At 41.5% G+C, this 15,836-nt stretch overlaps 1 protein-coding gene across 2 annotated transcripts in view; it reads right to left on the bottom strand.

Moving 5' to 3' along the window:
- The window catches only part of LOC105497812 (golgi phosphoprotein 3 like), a 53,679-nt gene that overhangs the window by 4,063 nt on the left and 33,780 nt on the right, over window positions 1-15,836 (bottom strand). For both annotated transcript variants that reach the window (XM_011769206.3, XM_011769207.2), the window contains 2 exons: window positions 14,597-14,728; window positions 12,749-12,863 (listed from right to left, as the gene is read on the bottom strand). In XM_011769206.3, the coding sequence (XP_011767508.1) occupies window positions 12,749-12,863; window positions 14,597-14,728 (247 nt within the window). The remainder of the gene's footprint in view (window positions 1-12,748; window positions 12,864-14,596; window positions 14,729-15,836) is intronic.

The raw sequence follows: 15,836 nt of genomic DNA, 5'->3' as shown, positions 1-15,836 counted from the left end.
CTGGCTCTGTCGCCCAGGCTGGAGTGCAGTGGCCGGATCTCAGCTCACTGCAAGCTCCGCCTCCCGGGTTTACGCCATTCTCCTGCCTCAGCCTCCCGAGTAGCTGGGACCACAGGCACCCGCCACCTCGCCCGGCTAGTTTTTTGTATTTTTTAGTAGAGACGGGGTTTCACCGTGTTAGCCAGGATGGTCTCCATCTCCTGATCTTGTGATCCGCCCGTCTCAGCCTCCCAAAGTGCTGGGATTACAGGCTTGAGCCACCGTGCCCGGCTAATAAGTGGCTTCTACTGACCCACTGGCAACACATAGGGAGTTAGGCCAAAAGATAAAAACAAGAAAATATGAGCAGTGACATCAGAGGCTGCACAGTACAAGAGAAACAGACTTCAGAGAGCTACTGCAGGCAAGTCACTAATGAAACAAATTACCAAGCAAACAACACAACCTCTAGTGGAAGGAGAAACCAGTATAGCAGGTGTCTCCAACCCCTGGATCATGGACTGGTACTGGTCCGTAGCCTGTTAGGAACCCGGCTGCACAGCAGGAGGTGAACCATGGGTGGGTAAAGCTGAGCTCCACCTCCCGTCAGCTCAGCAGTGGCATTAGGTTCCCACAGGAGTGTGAACCCTATTGTGAACTGCACATGGCAGGGATCTAGGTTCTATGTTCCTTGTGAGACTCTAATAAATGCAAAGCACTTGAATCATACTGAAACCATCCCCTCGTCCCCCACCCCAGTGGAAAAATTATCTTCCATGAAACCTGTCCTGGTGCCAAAAAGGTTGGGGACAGCTACAGTATACTATCCAGAGGTGCACGATTATCTAAAATGTCCAGTTTTTGACAAAAAGGTATGAAGTATACAAAGAATAAATTGTGACCCACTAACCCATTGAGAAGAAAAAAAGCAGGCAATGGAAACTGCCTTTGAGAATGCTAAAATGTTGGACTTTACAAAGACTACAAAGCAGCTTTTATAAATATGTTCAAAGACCTAGGAGAAACCATCACTCATCACACAGAGAATATCAATAAAGACAGAAATTATAAAAAAGAACCATTTAGGCCGGGTGCGGTGGCTCATGCCTGTAATCCCAACACTTTGGGAGGCCGAGGTGGGTGGATCATTTGAGGCCAGGAGTTCAAGACCAGCCTGGCCAACATGGCGAAACCCCATCTCTACTAAAAATACAAAAATTAGCCAGGTGTGGTGGGAACCTGTAATCCCAGCTGCTCAGGAGGCTGAGGCAGAGAATCGCTTGAACCTGGGAGGTGGAGGCTGCAATAAGCCGAAATAGCACCACTGCACTCTAGCCTGGGCAACAAAGCAAGACTCCATCTCAAAAAAAAACAAAAACAAAAAAACCATTTAGAAATCCAAGAGTTTAAAAGTACAACAAACAGACTGGGCATGGTGGCTCACGTCTGTAATCCCAGCACTTTGGGAGGCTGAGGCAGGTGGATTACTGGAAGTCAGGAGTTTGAGACTAGCCTGGCCAATACGGTGAAACCCTGTCTCTACTAAAAATACAAAATTAGCTGGGTATGGTGCTGTGTGCCTGTAGTTCCAGCTACTCAGGAGGCTGAGGCAGGAGAATCACTTGAACCCAGGAGGCGGAGGTTGCAGTGAGCCAAGATCGCACCATTACACTCCAGCCTGGGTAACAGAGCAAGACTCAAAAAAAAAAACAAGTACAACAAACAAAATGAAAAATTCACTCAAGGGACCCAACAAGAGATCTGAGCTGGCAAAATAAAGAATCAGCAAACTTAGAGATCAAAGTTATTATGTAATATGAAGAAGGAGAAAAGAATGAAGAAAAATGAACAGACTCAGAGAAATGCGAAATATCATCAACTTGACAAACGTACATAAAATGGAAGCACCAGAAGGAGAGAAAGAGGCAGAAAAAATACTCAAGGAAGTAATGGCTAAAATCCTGCCAAATATGATGAAAAACAGTCAACCACACATTTGAGAAGCTCAACAAACTCCAAGTAGGATGAACACAAAGAGACCCATATCCAACATCATAGTAAAAATGCTGAAAACCAAAAATAAGTGGAAAATCATGAAAGCAGAAGAGAAAAATGACTGATCACATCGCAGTGGAAGTTTGATAAGCTTAACAGCTGGCTTCCCATTAGAAAAAATGCAAGCCAGAAGAATGAGTAGACTTATTCAAAGTGAGGGTAGAAACTATTAGCCAAGAATCTTATAACTGGCAACTATCTTTCAAAAATAAAAGCAAAGCAGGTGTGGTGGCATGCACCTGTAGTCCCAGCTACTCAGGAGGCTGAGGCAGGAGAATCACTTGAACCCAGAAGGTGGAGGTTGCAGTGAGCTGAGATCGCGCCACTGCACTCCAGACTGGGTGACAGAGTGAGACACTGTCTTAAGGAAAAACAAACAAACAAACAAACAAAAAAAAACAAAAAAAAAAAAAACCCCAAACCAAAACAAAAAAAAATGAAGGCAAAGAAAAGTTTCTAAAAAGGGGAAAAAATAAATACATTCCTAGATTAAAAATATCTGAAAGAGTTCACTGCTAGCAGACCTGCCTTATAAGAAATCTTAATACTAAACTAAAGGAAAGTTGTTAAGGCTGAGAGCAGGACACACTAGACAGTAATTTGAATCCACATGAACAAACAGTAAAAGTAATTATGTAAGTAATAAAAAGGATGGTATAATTGAATACTTCATCTCAACTGATTTATAAAGCAATTGCACAAAACAATATTTATATAATTGTTATTGTTGAGTTATAATTTTTAACTTTTTAAACTTTTGCACAAGGTTATAACATATAGAAATGTAATAATAGCACAAAGAAAGAGGGTGGGAAAAAAGTTGCACTGGAGTAAGCAAAATGACAACAGATGGTAATTTGAATCCGCCGGAAGAAATGAAGAAAACCAGAAATGGTAAATAAGGAGGTTAATATAACAAACTCTGTAAGTATATATTTGTGCTTTCTTCTCTTCTTTAATAATTACAACAATGAATTGTTGAATTTGTAACACATATAGATGTAACACATGTAACAATATTGGCATGGTGGGCCCATGCCTGTAATCCCAGAACTTTGGGATGCCGAGGTAGGCAGATTGCTTGAGCCCAGCAGTTTAAGACCAGCCTGGGTAGCATAGTGAAACTTTGTCTAAAAAAAAAAAAGAAACAAAAACCCCAAAGCCAAAAAAACCCAAAAAGAAAAGAAACATATAGCAATATTAACAGAAAAAGAGGGAGAGGGAATAGAGTAATACAGAAGTAAATTTTCCTTGGAATTAAACTTGGTATAAATCTTTTTTTTTTTGAGACAGAGTCTTGCTCTGTTGCCTAAGCTGGAGTGCAGTGGCGCGATCTCGGCTCACTGAAACCTCCGCTTCCCAGGTTCAAGCTATTCTCCTGCCTCAGCCCCCCGAGTAGCTGGGATTACAGGCACACGCCACCATGCCCAGCTAATTTTTTTGTATTTTTAGTAGAGATAGGGTTTCACCATGTTGGTCAGGCTGGTCTGGAACTCCTGACTTCGTGATCCGCTTGCCTCAGCCTCCCAAAGTGCTGGGATTACAGACGTAAGCCACCGGGCCCGGGCTTTTTTTTTTTTTTTTTTGAGACAGAGTCTCGTACTGTCGCCTGGGCTAGAGTGCAATGGCACGATCTCGGCTCACTGCAACCTCTGCCTCCCGGGTTCAAGCGATTCTCCTGCCTCAGCCTCCTATGTTGGATTTACTGGAGAAAAACTTGAAAGCAACCTTTTTTTTTTTTTTTTTTTTTTTTGAGACAGGGTCTTGCTTTGTTGCCAGGCTGGAGTGGAGTGGTGTGATCTTGACTCACTGCAGCCACCACCTCCCCAGACCAAGTGATCCTCACGTCTCAGCCTCCTGAGTAGCTGGGACTATAGGTGTGTACCACCATGTTCAGCTAATTTTGTGTCTTGTAGAGACGAGGTCTCACTGTTGACCAGGCTAATCTCAAATTCCTAGACTCAAGTGATCTTCCCATCTGGGCCTCCCAAAGTACTGGAATTACAGGTGTGAGCCACCACACCCACTACAACTATCTTTTATTTTATTTTTTGAGACGGAGTTTCACTCTTGTTGCCCAGGTTGGAGTGCAGTGGCACAATCTTGGCCCACTGCAACCTCCCAGGTTCAAGTGATTCTCCTGCCTCAGCCTCCCAAGTAGCTGGTATTACAGGTGCCCGCCACCACGCCCAGCTAATTTTTGTATTTTTAGTAAAGATGGGGTTTCACCATGTTGGCCAGGCTGGTCTTGAACTCCTGACCTCAAGTGATCCACCCGCCTTGACCTTCCAAAGTGCTGGGATTACAGGTGTGAGCCACCATGCCTGGCCACAACTGTCTTAAAGATGCTCAAAAAAAAAAAGGATAAAGACAGGAGAACAATGTATAAACAAAATAATATCAATAAAGATATAGAGAAAGGGACCAAAAGGAAATTCTGCAGCTAAAACTTATAATAACTGAAATAAAAAAATATTTCTCCTGCCTCAGCCTCCTATGTTGGATTTACTCGGGGGGCCAGGCGTGGTGGCTCATGCCTGTAATCCCAGCACTTTGGGAGGCCAAGGTGGGTGGGGTCACTTGAGGTCAGGAGTTCAAGACCAGCGTGGCCAACATAGCGAAACCCTATCTCTACCAAAAATACAAAAATTAGCCAGTGTGGTGGTGGGAGCCTGTAATCCCTGCTACTCAGGAGGCTGAGGCAGGGAGAATTGCTTGAACCTAGGAGGCAGAGGTTGCAGTGAACCAAGATTGTGCCATTACACTCCAGTCTGGGCAACAAAGCAAGACATTCTGTTTAAAAAAAAAAAAAAAAAAACCCAAAAACAAACAAATTTGAAGAAGCAGAAGAAATAATCAGCAAGCAGTTCCTTGTTACGATACACCCCCCAGATCAATAGGGCAATATTATAGCTACATTTGAGCCTTTTCCTTTTAAATTTGGGAAACGCCATGAGGTGCCTGTCTCAGGCCCGTTCCTAACCAGGGCATTTCCGGCTTAGGCCATTCCCTCACCCCTGTACAATGTCTGTCCCCCGCCACAGCCGGCAGTGCTGCAGCAGATTTATGCTGCACAAAAGCTGTGAGCCTTCTGCCTGGGGAACTCCCGCAAAAGGTCCCAACAGGAGTCTGTGGACCCTTGCCAGCGAGGATGATAGAATTACTTCTAGGAAGGTCTAGTTTAAGTTTAAAAGGAGTACAAATACATACAAGAGTCATTGATTCAGATTACAATGGGGAAATTCAAATTGTTATATCTACTTCTGTTCCCTGGAAAGCAGAGCCAGGAGAGCATATAGCACAGCTCCTGATTGTGCCTTATGTGGGAATGGGGAAAAGTGAAATTAAATGAACAGGAGGATTTGGAAGCAAAAATAAACAAGGCAAAGCTGCTTATTGGATGAATCAAATTACTGATAAATGTCCTACCTGTGAAATAACTATTCAGGGAAAGAAACTTAAACGTTTGGTAGATAGAGGAGCAGACATTTCAATCATTTCTCTACAGCACTGGCTGTCTGTGTGGCCAATTAAACCTACTCAATTTAACATAGTTGGAGTTGGTAAAGCCCTTGACGTATATCAAAGTAGTTATACTTTGCATTGTGAAGGGCCCAATGGATAACCTGGGACTATTCAACCAATTATAACTTCTGTACCTATAAATTTATGGGGAAGAGATTTATTACAATGGGGAGCACAAGTTCTAATTCCTGAGCAATTACATAGCCCTCAAAGTCAACATATGATGCATGAAATGAGGCATGCCCCTGTTATGGGACTAGGAAAAAATTCGCAAAGTTTGAAGGAACCACTTCAAGGGGAAAGACAAAGTTCCTGCCAAGGTTTAGGATATCATTTTTGATGGCAGCCATTGTTAAGCCTCCAGAACCTGTATCTTTAAAATGGTTAACAGAGGCCGGGCGCGGTGGCTCAAGCCTGTAATCCCAGCACTTTGGGAGGCCGAGACGGGTGGATCACAAGGTCAGGAGATCGAGACCATCCTGGATAACACGGTGAAACCCCGTCTCTACTAAGAAATACAAAAAACTAGCCAGGCGAGGTGGCGGGCGCCTGTAGTCCCAGCTACTCGGGAGGCTGAGGCAGGAGAATGGCGTGAACCTGGGAGGCGGAGCTTGCAGTGAGCTGAGATCCGGCCACTGCACTCCAGCCTGGGCTACAGAGCGAGACTCCGTCTCAAAAAAAAAAAAAAAAAAAAAAAAAAAAAATGGTTAACAGATAAGCCAATTTGGATAGAACAATGGCCGCTAAGTAAAGGGAAACTAGAGGCTTTAAAGGACTTCGTTAATAAACAATTAGGAAACGGACATATAGCTCCAACATGTTTCCCTTGGAATTCTCCAGTTTTGGTAATTAAGAAAAAATCAGATAAATGGAGAATGTTAACAGATCTTAAAGCCACCAATTCAGTTATGCAACCTATGAGGGCATTACAGCCAGGACTGCCTTCTCCTGCTATAATTCCGAAAAATTGGCCTTTAATAGTCATAGATTTAAAAGACTTGTTTCTTTACTATTCCCTTAGCTGAGCAAGACTGTGAATGGTTTGCATTTACAATTCCTGCGGTAAACAACCTGCAGCCTGCTAAGCATTTTCACTGGAAAGTGTTGCCACAAGGCATGTTAAACAGTCCAACAATTTGCCAGATGTATATAAGGCAAGCAATTGAACCTACTCATAAAAAATTTTCACAGTGTTACATTATTCATTATATGGATGATATACTTTGTGCTGCCCCCACTCGAGAAATATTACTCCAATGTTATGATTACTTGCAAAATTTGATTTCTCACACTGGTTTAATTATAGCTCCTGACAAAATTCAGACTACTACTCTTTACTCCTACTTGGGGACCTTAGTAAATGACACTACCACTGTGCCACAGGAAGTAGCCATACGTAGGGATCAATTGAAAACATTAAATGACTTTCAAAAATTACTAGGGGACATTAATTGGTTACAACCTGCTCTAGGCATCCTACCTATGCCATGAGTAATCTATTTTCTATCCTTAGAGGAGATTCTAGCCTCATTAGCCCTCGGCAATTAACAAAAGAAGTTGAGGCAGAGCTGCAGCAAATCGAAAAGCAAGTCCATCGGCCGGGCGCGGTGGCTCACGCCTGTAATCCCAGCACTTTGGGAGGCCAAGGCGGGCGGATCACAAGGTCAGGAGATCGAAACTACGGTGAAACCCCGTCTCTACTAAAAATACAAAAAAAATTAGCCGGGCGCGGTTGTGGGCGCCTGTAGTCCCAGCTACTCGGGAGGCTGAGGCAGGAGAATGGCGTGAACCCGGGAGGCGGAGCTTGCAGTGAGCCGAGATCGCGCCACTGTACTCCAGCCTGGGCAACAGAGCGAGACTCCGTCTCAAAAAAAAAAAAAAAAAAAAAAAAAAAAGAAAAGCAAGTCCATAAAGCTCAAATAAATAGAATAGATCCAGAGAAGACTCCAGATTTGTTAATTTTTCCAACTCAGCATTCACCTACTGGTGTCATTGTCTAAGAGCAGAACTTAGTAGAATGGCTTTTTCTTCCACATACTAATTCACAGACTCGAACTCCTTATCGCTACTATGATAGAAAATGGGAGAACTCGGATTGTTAAATTACATGGATATGATCCTGGAAAAATTGTTGTCCCTCTCACAAAGGCACAAATACAGCAAGCTTTTATAAATAATCTTACTTGGCAAACCCATTTAGCTGACTTTGTGGGTATTCTCAATAATCCTTTTCCTAAAATGAAACTGTTTCAATTTTTGAAACTGACTAATTGGATTCCCCCTAGAATAACTAAATTTAAACCAATTGAAGGTGTTGAGAATGTTTTTACAGATGGGTCTGATAATGGTAAAGTTTCTTATTTTGGCTCTAAAGGTAAAGTTTTACAGATGCCCTATACTTCAGCTCAAAAAGCAGAGCTTGTAGCTGTAATTGAGGTATTGACTGCTTTTAATATGCCTATTAATGTGATTTCTGATTCTTCATATGTGGTTCATTCCACACAGTTAATTGAAAATGCTCAGTTATAATTTCATACAGATGAACAACTGATGACTTTATTTACCCAACTGCAAACAGCAGTTAGGAGTAGAATGCACCCTTTTTACATCACTCACATTAGGACTCATAAACCTCTTCCAGGACCTTTAACTGAAAGGAATCAAATGGCTGATTGCCCAGTTGCTAATGCAGTATCTAATGCCAAACACTTTCACAATTTAACCCATGTTAATGCTTCTGGTCTCAAATGCAGATATAGCATTACCTGGAAAGAAGCTAAAGTTATTATCCAGCAAGCCCAACTCGCCAAATGGTACATTCCTCATCTTTTACAGGAGGAGTTAATCCTCGAAGATTGGAACTTAATTCTCTTTGGCAAATGGATGTCACACATGTTCCCTCATTTGGGAGACTAGATTATGTGCACGTATGTGTGGACACCTTTTCTCACTTTGTCTGGGCTACATGCCAATCAGGAGAGTCTTCTGCCTGTGTTAAACATCACCTTTTGCAGTGTTTTGTGGTGATGGGCATTCCAGCTTCTATTAAAACAGATAATGTCCCAGGCTATACTAGCCAAGCTCTAGCTACATTTTTCTCCATATGGAATATTAAACACATTACTGATATCCCATATAATTCTCAAGGACAAGCCATAGTGGAAAGAATGAACCTCTCCCTGAAACAGCAGTTGCAAAAACAAAACGGGGGGAAATAGGGATTACATGACACCCAATATACAACTGAATCTAGCATTATTAACTTCAAATTTTTCGAGACTGCCTAAAGGCCAGATGTTATCAGCAGCTGAACAGCATCTACAGAAACCAGCTGCAATGACAGAAGCAAAACAACTGGTTTGGTGGAGAGATCTGATAAGAAAAAGTTGGGAAATAGGTAAAACAATAACTTGGGGTAGAGGTTATGCTTGTGTTTCTCCAGGACCGAATCAACACTGATTTGGATGCCATCAAGACACCTAAAACCTTATCATGAGACAGATGCCGAGGAAGAGATTCCGGGAGGATCCCGAGGACCCCCCGGTTGCAGCCATGTTGAGACTGATGCTGAGGAGGACCCCAACTGTCACAAGCAACACCCGTCGAACACAGCCACCCACCTGGGGAGAGATCAAGAAGCTGTCACAGATGGCAGAAGAAAACCTGAGGAAAGCGGGACAACCAGTCACAATGAGTAATTTCACAATAGCTATGATAGCGGTTACCACCACTGCCATGAGTATTCCTTCAACAAGGGCTGGCACAGAGAACAATTATACTTATTGGGCATATTTATCAATCTTGGCTGGCAATAATGCCTGGATGTAATCACTCTATGACAGTTACACATGCTTTCTGATCTCAGTATTTGCCATAATAATTCTGCTCCTATAATTGAGGCATACCGCCCTCAAAAACCTATTTGTAAACAAAATTGAACCTGACCAGAAAAAAATGAACATACTTGTTTAGGAAGATTGCATTGTAGAACACGAAGAGGTGCTGTGCAACGATTCCTATGGAATCATTATTGATTGGTCCCCTAAGGGGATGTTTAGCTTGAATTGCACCTCTCAGTCTGCATGCCATGGCCACACTATGTTCAGCTGGTCTGAACAAAATGATCAGATGGTAGAAATGGTAAGAAGTACGGCAAGAGTTCCTATTATCTGGAAACGTGGCAATAGAGTGGCACCTCAACCTCAAATGATATGGCCCGCTGTAGGGGCTAAATGTAAGGATTTGTGGAAACTATTAATAGCACTTAATGAGATCAAAATTTGGGAAAGAATAAAAAAGCATCTAGAAGGACACTCTACAAACTTGTCTTTGGATATTGCAAAATTAAAAGAACAAATATTTAAGGCATCCCAGGCACACCTGACCTTAATGCCAGGAACTGGAGTGCATGAAGGAGCTGCAGATGGATTAACAGCTAGTAACCCATTAAAATGGATAAAAACACTTGGAAGTTCTGTGATTTCAATGATGATTGTGTTATTAATCTGTGTTGTTTGTCTTTGTATAGACTGAAGATGCGGATCCTGACCCCTGTGAGAAGTAGCTCACCTTGACAAAGCTGCCTTTGCTTTCATTGCTTTGCAAAACAAAGAAGGGGGACATGTTGGGAATAGGCCCCAAAAATCTGGCCATAAACTGGCCCCAAAACTGGCCATAAACAAAATCTCTGCAGCACTGTGACATGCTTGTGATGGCCTTGACACCCACACTGGAAAACTGTGGGTTTACCAGAATGAGGGCAAGGAACACCAGGCCCACCCATGGTGGAAAACTGCTTAAAGTATTCTTAAACCACGAACAATAGCATGAGCGATCTGTGCCTTAAGGACATGTTCATGCTGCAGATAACTAGCCAGGGCCCATCCCTTTATTTCGGCCCATCCCTTTATTTCCCACTAGGAATACTTTTAGTAAACCTCATGACTGGCTTGCTGTCAATAAATATGTAGGTAAATCTCTGTTCAAGGCTCTCAGCTCTGAAGGCTGTGAGACCCCTAATTTCCCACTCCACACTCTATATTTCTGTGTATGTGTGTCTTTAATTCCTCTAGCGCCTCTGGGTTAGGGTTGCCATGACTGAGCTGTTCTTGGTAAGATTAATATCCAGAATATATACAAAGAACTTCTGGCCAGGCACGGTGGTTCACACCTGAAATCCCAGCACTTTGGGAGACCAAGATGGGTAGACTGTCTGAGCTTAGGAGTTCAGAGACCAACCTGGGCGACATAGCAAAACCCTGTCTCCACCAAAACTACAAAAAATTAGCCAGGTGTGATGGTGCATGCCCATAGTCCCAGTTACTCGGGAGGCTGAGGTGGGAGGACCCTTGAGCCCGGGAGGTAGAGATTGCAGTGAGCCGAGATCGCACCACTGCACTCCATCCTGGGTGACAGAGTGATACCCCATCTCATAAATACAAAACAAACCCTCAACAACAAAACAATCAAACTTAAAAATGGAAAAAGTATTTTATATTTCTCCACAGAGGATATATAAATGGTCAGTAAGCACATAAAAATATGCTCAATATTTTTAGTCAATAGGAATGACATGAAAACTATTTTCATTTGAAAATAAAAGTCAAAACCACAATGAGATAACATTTCAGACCTACTCGAATGCCTATAATTAAAAAAAGAAAAGAAAGAGAAGAACAAGTGGTTATCAGGATGTGGATAAATTGGAACCCTGGTGCACTACTGGTGGGAATATAAAATGGTGCAGTCTCTGTGGAAATGTCTGGTGATTTCTCAAAGGTTAAACTGCCATATGACCCAGCAATTCTATTCCTAGGTATATATCCAAAAGAATTAAAAGCAGGAACTTGAACAGATATTTGTATATCAATGTTAACAGCAGCATTGTTCATAATAGCCAAAAGGTGGAATCCATCAACAGATGAATAGTTAAACAAAAATGTTATATACATACAATGGAATATCACTCAACCATAAAAAGGAATGAAATTTTGATATATGCTGTGACATGAATGGACCTTGAAAACATTATGCTTAGTGAATAAGCTAGGCAAAGTAATGACAGATATTGTATAATTCTACTTATATGAGGTACCTAGAGTAAGCAAATTCATACAGACAAAAAGTAGAATAGAGGTTGCCAGGGACTAGGGGGAGAGAGAAAGAGGAAGTTATCATTTAATAGGTACAGAGTTTTAGGGGGTAATGATGAGGAAGCTTTCGGTATAGTATAGATAGAGGTGATGGTTACAAAATACTGCAAATATATTTAATTTCACAGAATTGTACACTTAAGCCATTAAGAATGGCTAAAATAATAATAAATGTTGGCTGGGTGTGGTGGCTCACGCCTATAATCCCAGCACTTTGGGAGGCCGAGGTGGGCAGATCTTGAAGTCAAGAGTTCAAGACCAGCCTGGCCAACATGGTGAAACCCTGTCTACTAAGAATACAAAAAGTAGCTGGGTGTGGTGGCATGTGCCTGTAATCCTAGCTACTTGGGAGGCTGAAGCAGGAGAATCACTTGAACCTGGAAGGCAGAGGTTGCAGTGAGCTGAGATCGCGTCACTGTACTCCAGCCTGGGAGACAGAGCAAGACTCCATCTCGGAAAATAAATAAATAAATAAATAAATGTTATATTTTACCACAATAAAAATGTTACTCGATTTACCATATGACCCAGTTATCTACTCCTAGCTACACACCCACAATAAATGAAAACATGTTCAAATAAAAACTTGTCCATGCATGTTCACAGCAGTATTATTCACAACAGCCAAAATGTGGAAATAACCCAAATATTCATCAACTGATGACTGGATAAACAAATGTGGAATGGCCATGCAATAAAATATTATTTGGCAAATTAAAACTGGGAAATTCTAATAAGAATAATAGATTGCATCAATGCCAATATTCTCATTGTCCTCTCTATAAAGATGTTTTAAAAGTTTCTTGTGAAGAATACTGTTAAAGAGCTTTTGGGGTGGGGTGGCAGAAGATAAGGTGAAGCTTTGGAAAACTTTGGGTATCAATTAGCCATGCTTTTTCTGTCCCTCATTAGAATTAAATAGTGAACCACATCTATCTCATCCAGCATGATGAATTTCGGTACTTCTTTTACTAAATTTCAGGGTAGGATAAAGATAACGAAGTGTGAAATTCATATATTATTTTAAGTCATCTTACCAGTGAGTAGCTCTATCCATGTTTGGACAGTTTCTGTGGGTTCAGTTGCTTTGATGTGTTTGAGAGTTTCATCCAGTAAAACATCACCTGTTGGACTGTCTGACTTTAGCAGTACCTTTGAGAAAAGGAGAAAGAAGGAACCCTGATTCCTTCACTTCAATCAAGTTAAAATCTTTCAATATATCATATATATGTTACTGGTTAAGTGTTGCAAGAAATGTAAGGAAGCATAATATACTGTCCCTGTCCTCAAGAAGTTTAAAATATAGTATGGAGTGATAATGTGAAGACAAAAATAACATTGGAAGTGGGCCCTAATGACAAACTGAATATGAATGATAATGGAGAAAAGTTTCAATAACAACTCATTTTGAGTCTGGAAACCAACTTTTGAAACCATTAATAAAGGTAGGAAACATCTGGGCTCAGTTTTGAAACCATTAATAAAGGTAGGAAACATCTGTAGGAAACATGCCAGTAATCCTAGCACTTTGGGAGGTTGAGGCGGGTGGATCACCTGAGCTCAGGAGTTTGAGACCAGCCCGGGCAACATGGCAATATCTTGTCTCTATTAAAAAAATTAAAATTTAAATAAATAAATAAATAAAGGTAGGAAAGCCAGAAAAGGAAGTCAGTTTTGGGGAAAGGTTGATAATTTGATTTTCTTTGTTTTTTGTTAAGTTTAGTTTTAAATGATATGGGATAGCCAAGTTGAAATTTCTAGCCAATAGTTAAATATGTTTCTGGAGGTGGAAAAACAAAACCTGCCTAGAAATTTGAAAATTAATCTCATGAAGGTGACAGATGAAGCTATAAAGGTAAATGATATCTCTGAAAGGATAGAAAATCACTCAAGGGATACAAACTGAGACTTGGATGTTAAGGAATGGAGAAGTAAGGAAACAGTGTACAGTCAGAGAAGCAAGAGAAAAAGATAATAACAAAGACCAAGAATGAAGAAAGTTTCGAAGTGATAAAAATTGTCAAATGCCACATATAGGTGAAAAGAGAAAAATAAATCAAAGACTGAAAAGAAGCTGGTGATACCTAAGAATGTAGTTTAAGTTCAGTGCTTAGGATGATAAAGAAGTTGTGAGTGGAAAAATTCAGTAAGAAAATGGATACAGGAGTATGGTTGGAAAGGACTTGCAGTAAATGGAAGGAAAGAGAATAGTTATTGGAGAATAACCAGGGTTAATCAATGACTGATCTGACCCATATGAGTCCCTCCCCCTACATCATACTCTATTTCGTAATTTTTTTTTTTTGAGATGGAGTCTTGCACTGTCGTCCAGGATGGAGTGTGGTGGCCTGATCTTGGCTCACTGCAAGCTGCGCCTTCTAGGTTAACGCCATTCTCCTGCCTCAGCCTCCCGAGTAGCTGGCACTACAGGCGCCTGCCACAATGCCCAGCTAATTTTTTTTTAAAATATTTTTTTGTAGAGACGGGGTTTCACCGTGTTAGCCAGGATGGTCTCGATCGCCTGACCTCGTGATCCACCTGCCTTGGCCTCCCAAAGTGCTGGGATTACAAGCATGAGCCACCGCGCCTGGTTATTTCATAATGTTATAGTTATAGATATAGGAGGAGTTTAATCAACAGCATCCTAAGTGTGATTTTTCTGCATAAAAAAGGAAGACAAAACCAGGAGCTTCCTGTAACTCTTTGGACTATGGATACTTTGATTTCTCCCTCTTGCTATAGGATAATTAACCTGTTTAGCCAATGGAACTGTTGAGTCAGTGATATTTATTTTATCTTACTACTCAAATCTTTCTGTTCTTCCCAAATGTACTGTTGGTATTTGCCTTTCCATAAGCCATGGACGTTCACAGAGGATTCAGTACCTTTCTGTCTAGTAGTCGCTTCTTACGCATGGTCGGGGGTTCCAGATAGATTCGACCCCGCATGGCCAGCTCTATCAGGATGCCCCCTCGCAGGCCAGATGATATGCAGTCATTCCAGAAAGATGTGTAACCCTAGGAAAGGAGAAAAGAGAAGAGAAAGAATGTTCTGAGAGGAATACTGACTTCCAGCAGGCACCCTAAGAACAGGCCACTTTGTTGTGATTCGTTTCACATCATACTACATGAACTCAAAGCAAAGTACAGAGTAAGAGAAGATGATGTTTCTTTAATCCTCTTAAACACCCCCAAATAAGATTTTCTGTCTGATTTCAAGATCTTTAGTGAATTCCCGTGGTTTGCTGCCAGTCAATAAATGACGTGCAATTTTTTTTTTTTTTTTTTTTTTTGAGACAGGGTCTCGCTTTTTCCCGCAGGTTGAAATGCAGTGGCATGATCATGGCTCATTGTAGCCTTGACCTCCTGGGCTCAAGCAATCCTTCCATCTCAGCCTCCCGAGTAGCTGGGACTACAGGTATGTGCCACCATGCCTGGCTATTTTTAAAAAAATATTTTTTTGTAGAGACAAGGTCTTGCTATGTTGCCCATGCTGGTCTCCAACTCCTGGCCTCAAGCTATCCTCCCACCTTGGCCTCCCAAAGTGTTGGCATTACAGACATGAGTGACTGCACCTGGCTTGACATGCAAAATTTTAATTTTTGAGGAGAATTTTGGCTTTTCTTGAAATCTGTTTCCATGACACTAAATTTCAGAGTGGGGTAAAATAAGTCAGAAAAAAGTAAAAACCATTTGCGCTTTTAATCCTCCTAGATATGTATTAATTTGAAGTTTGGAGATGGAGACTTGCTCTGTCTCCTAGACTGGAGTGCAGTGGCATGATCTCAGTTCACTGCAACCTCCACCTCCTGGGTTCAAGTGATTCTCCTGCCTCAGCCTCCTGAGTAGCTGGGATTACAGGTGTCAGCTAATTTTTATATTTTTAGTAGAGATGGGGTTTCACTATGTTAGTCAGGCTGGTCTCAAACTCCTGACCTTGTCATCTGCCAGCCTCAGTCTCCTAAAGTGCTGGGAATACAGGAGTGAGCCACCGCGCCCGGCCAATTTGAAGTTCTTTTATTTTTTATTTTTTTTTATTTTTTTTATTTTTTATTTTTATTTTTATTTATTTATTTTTTTTTTGAGACGGAGTCTTGCTCTGTAGCCCGGGCTGGAGTGCAGTGGC

The sequence above is a fragment of the Macaca nemestrina genome, chromosome 1 (assembly GCF_043159975.1).
Source record: "Macaca nemestrina isolate mMacNem1 chromosome 1, mMacNem.hap1, whole genome shotgun sequence".
NCBI lineage: Eukaryota > Metazoa > Chordata > Mammalia > Primates > Cercopithecidae > Macaca > Macaca nemestrina.
The sequence above is the reverse complement of the archived record's forward strand: the minus strand, read 5'-3'. Positions and strand labels throughout refer to the sequence as shown.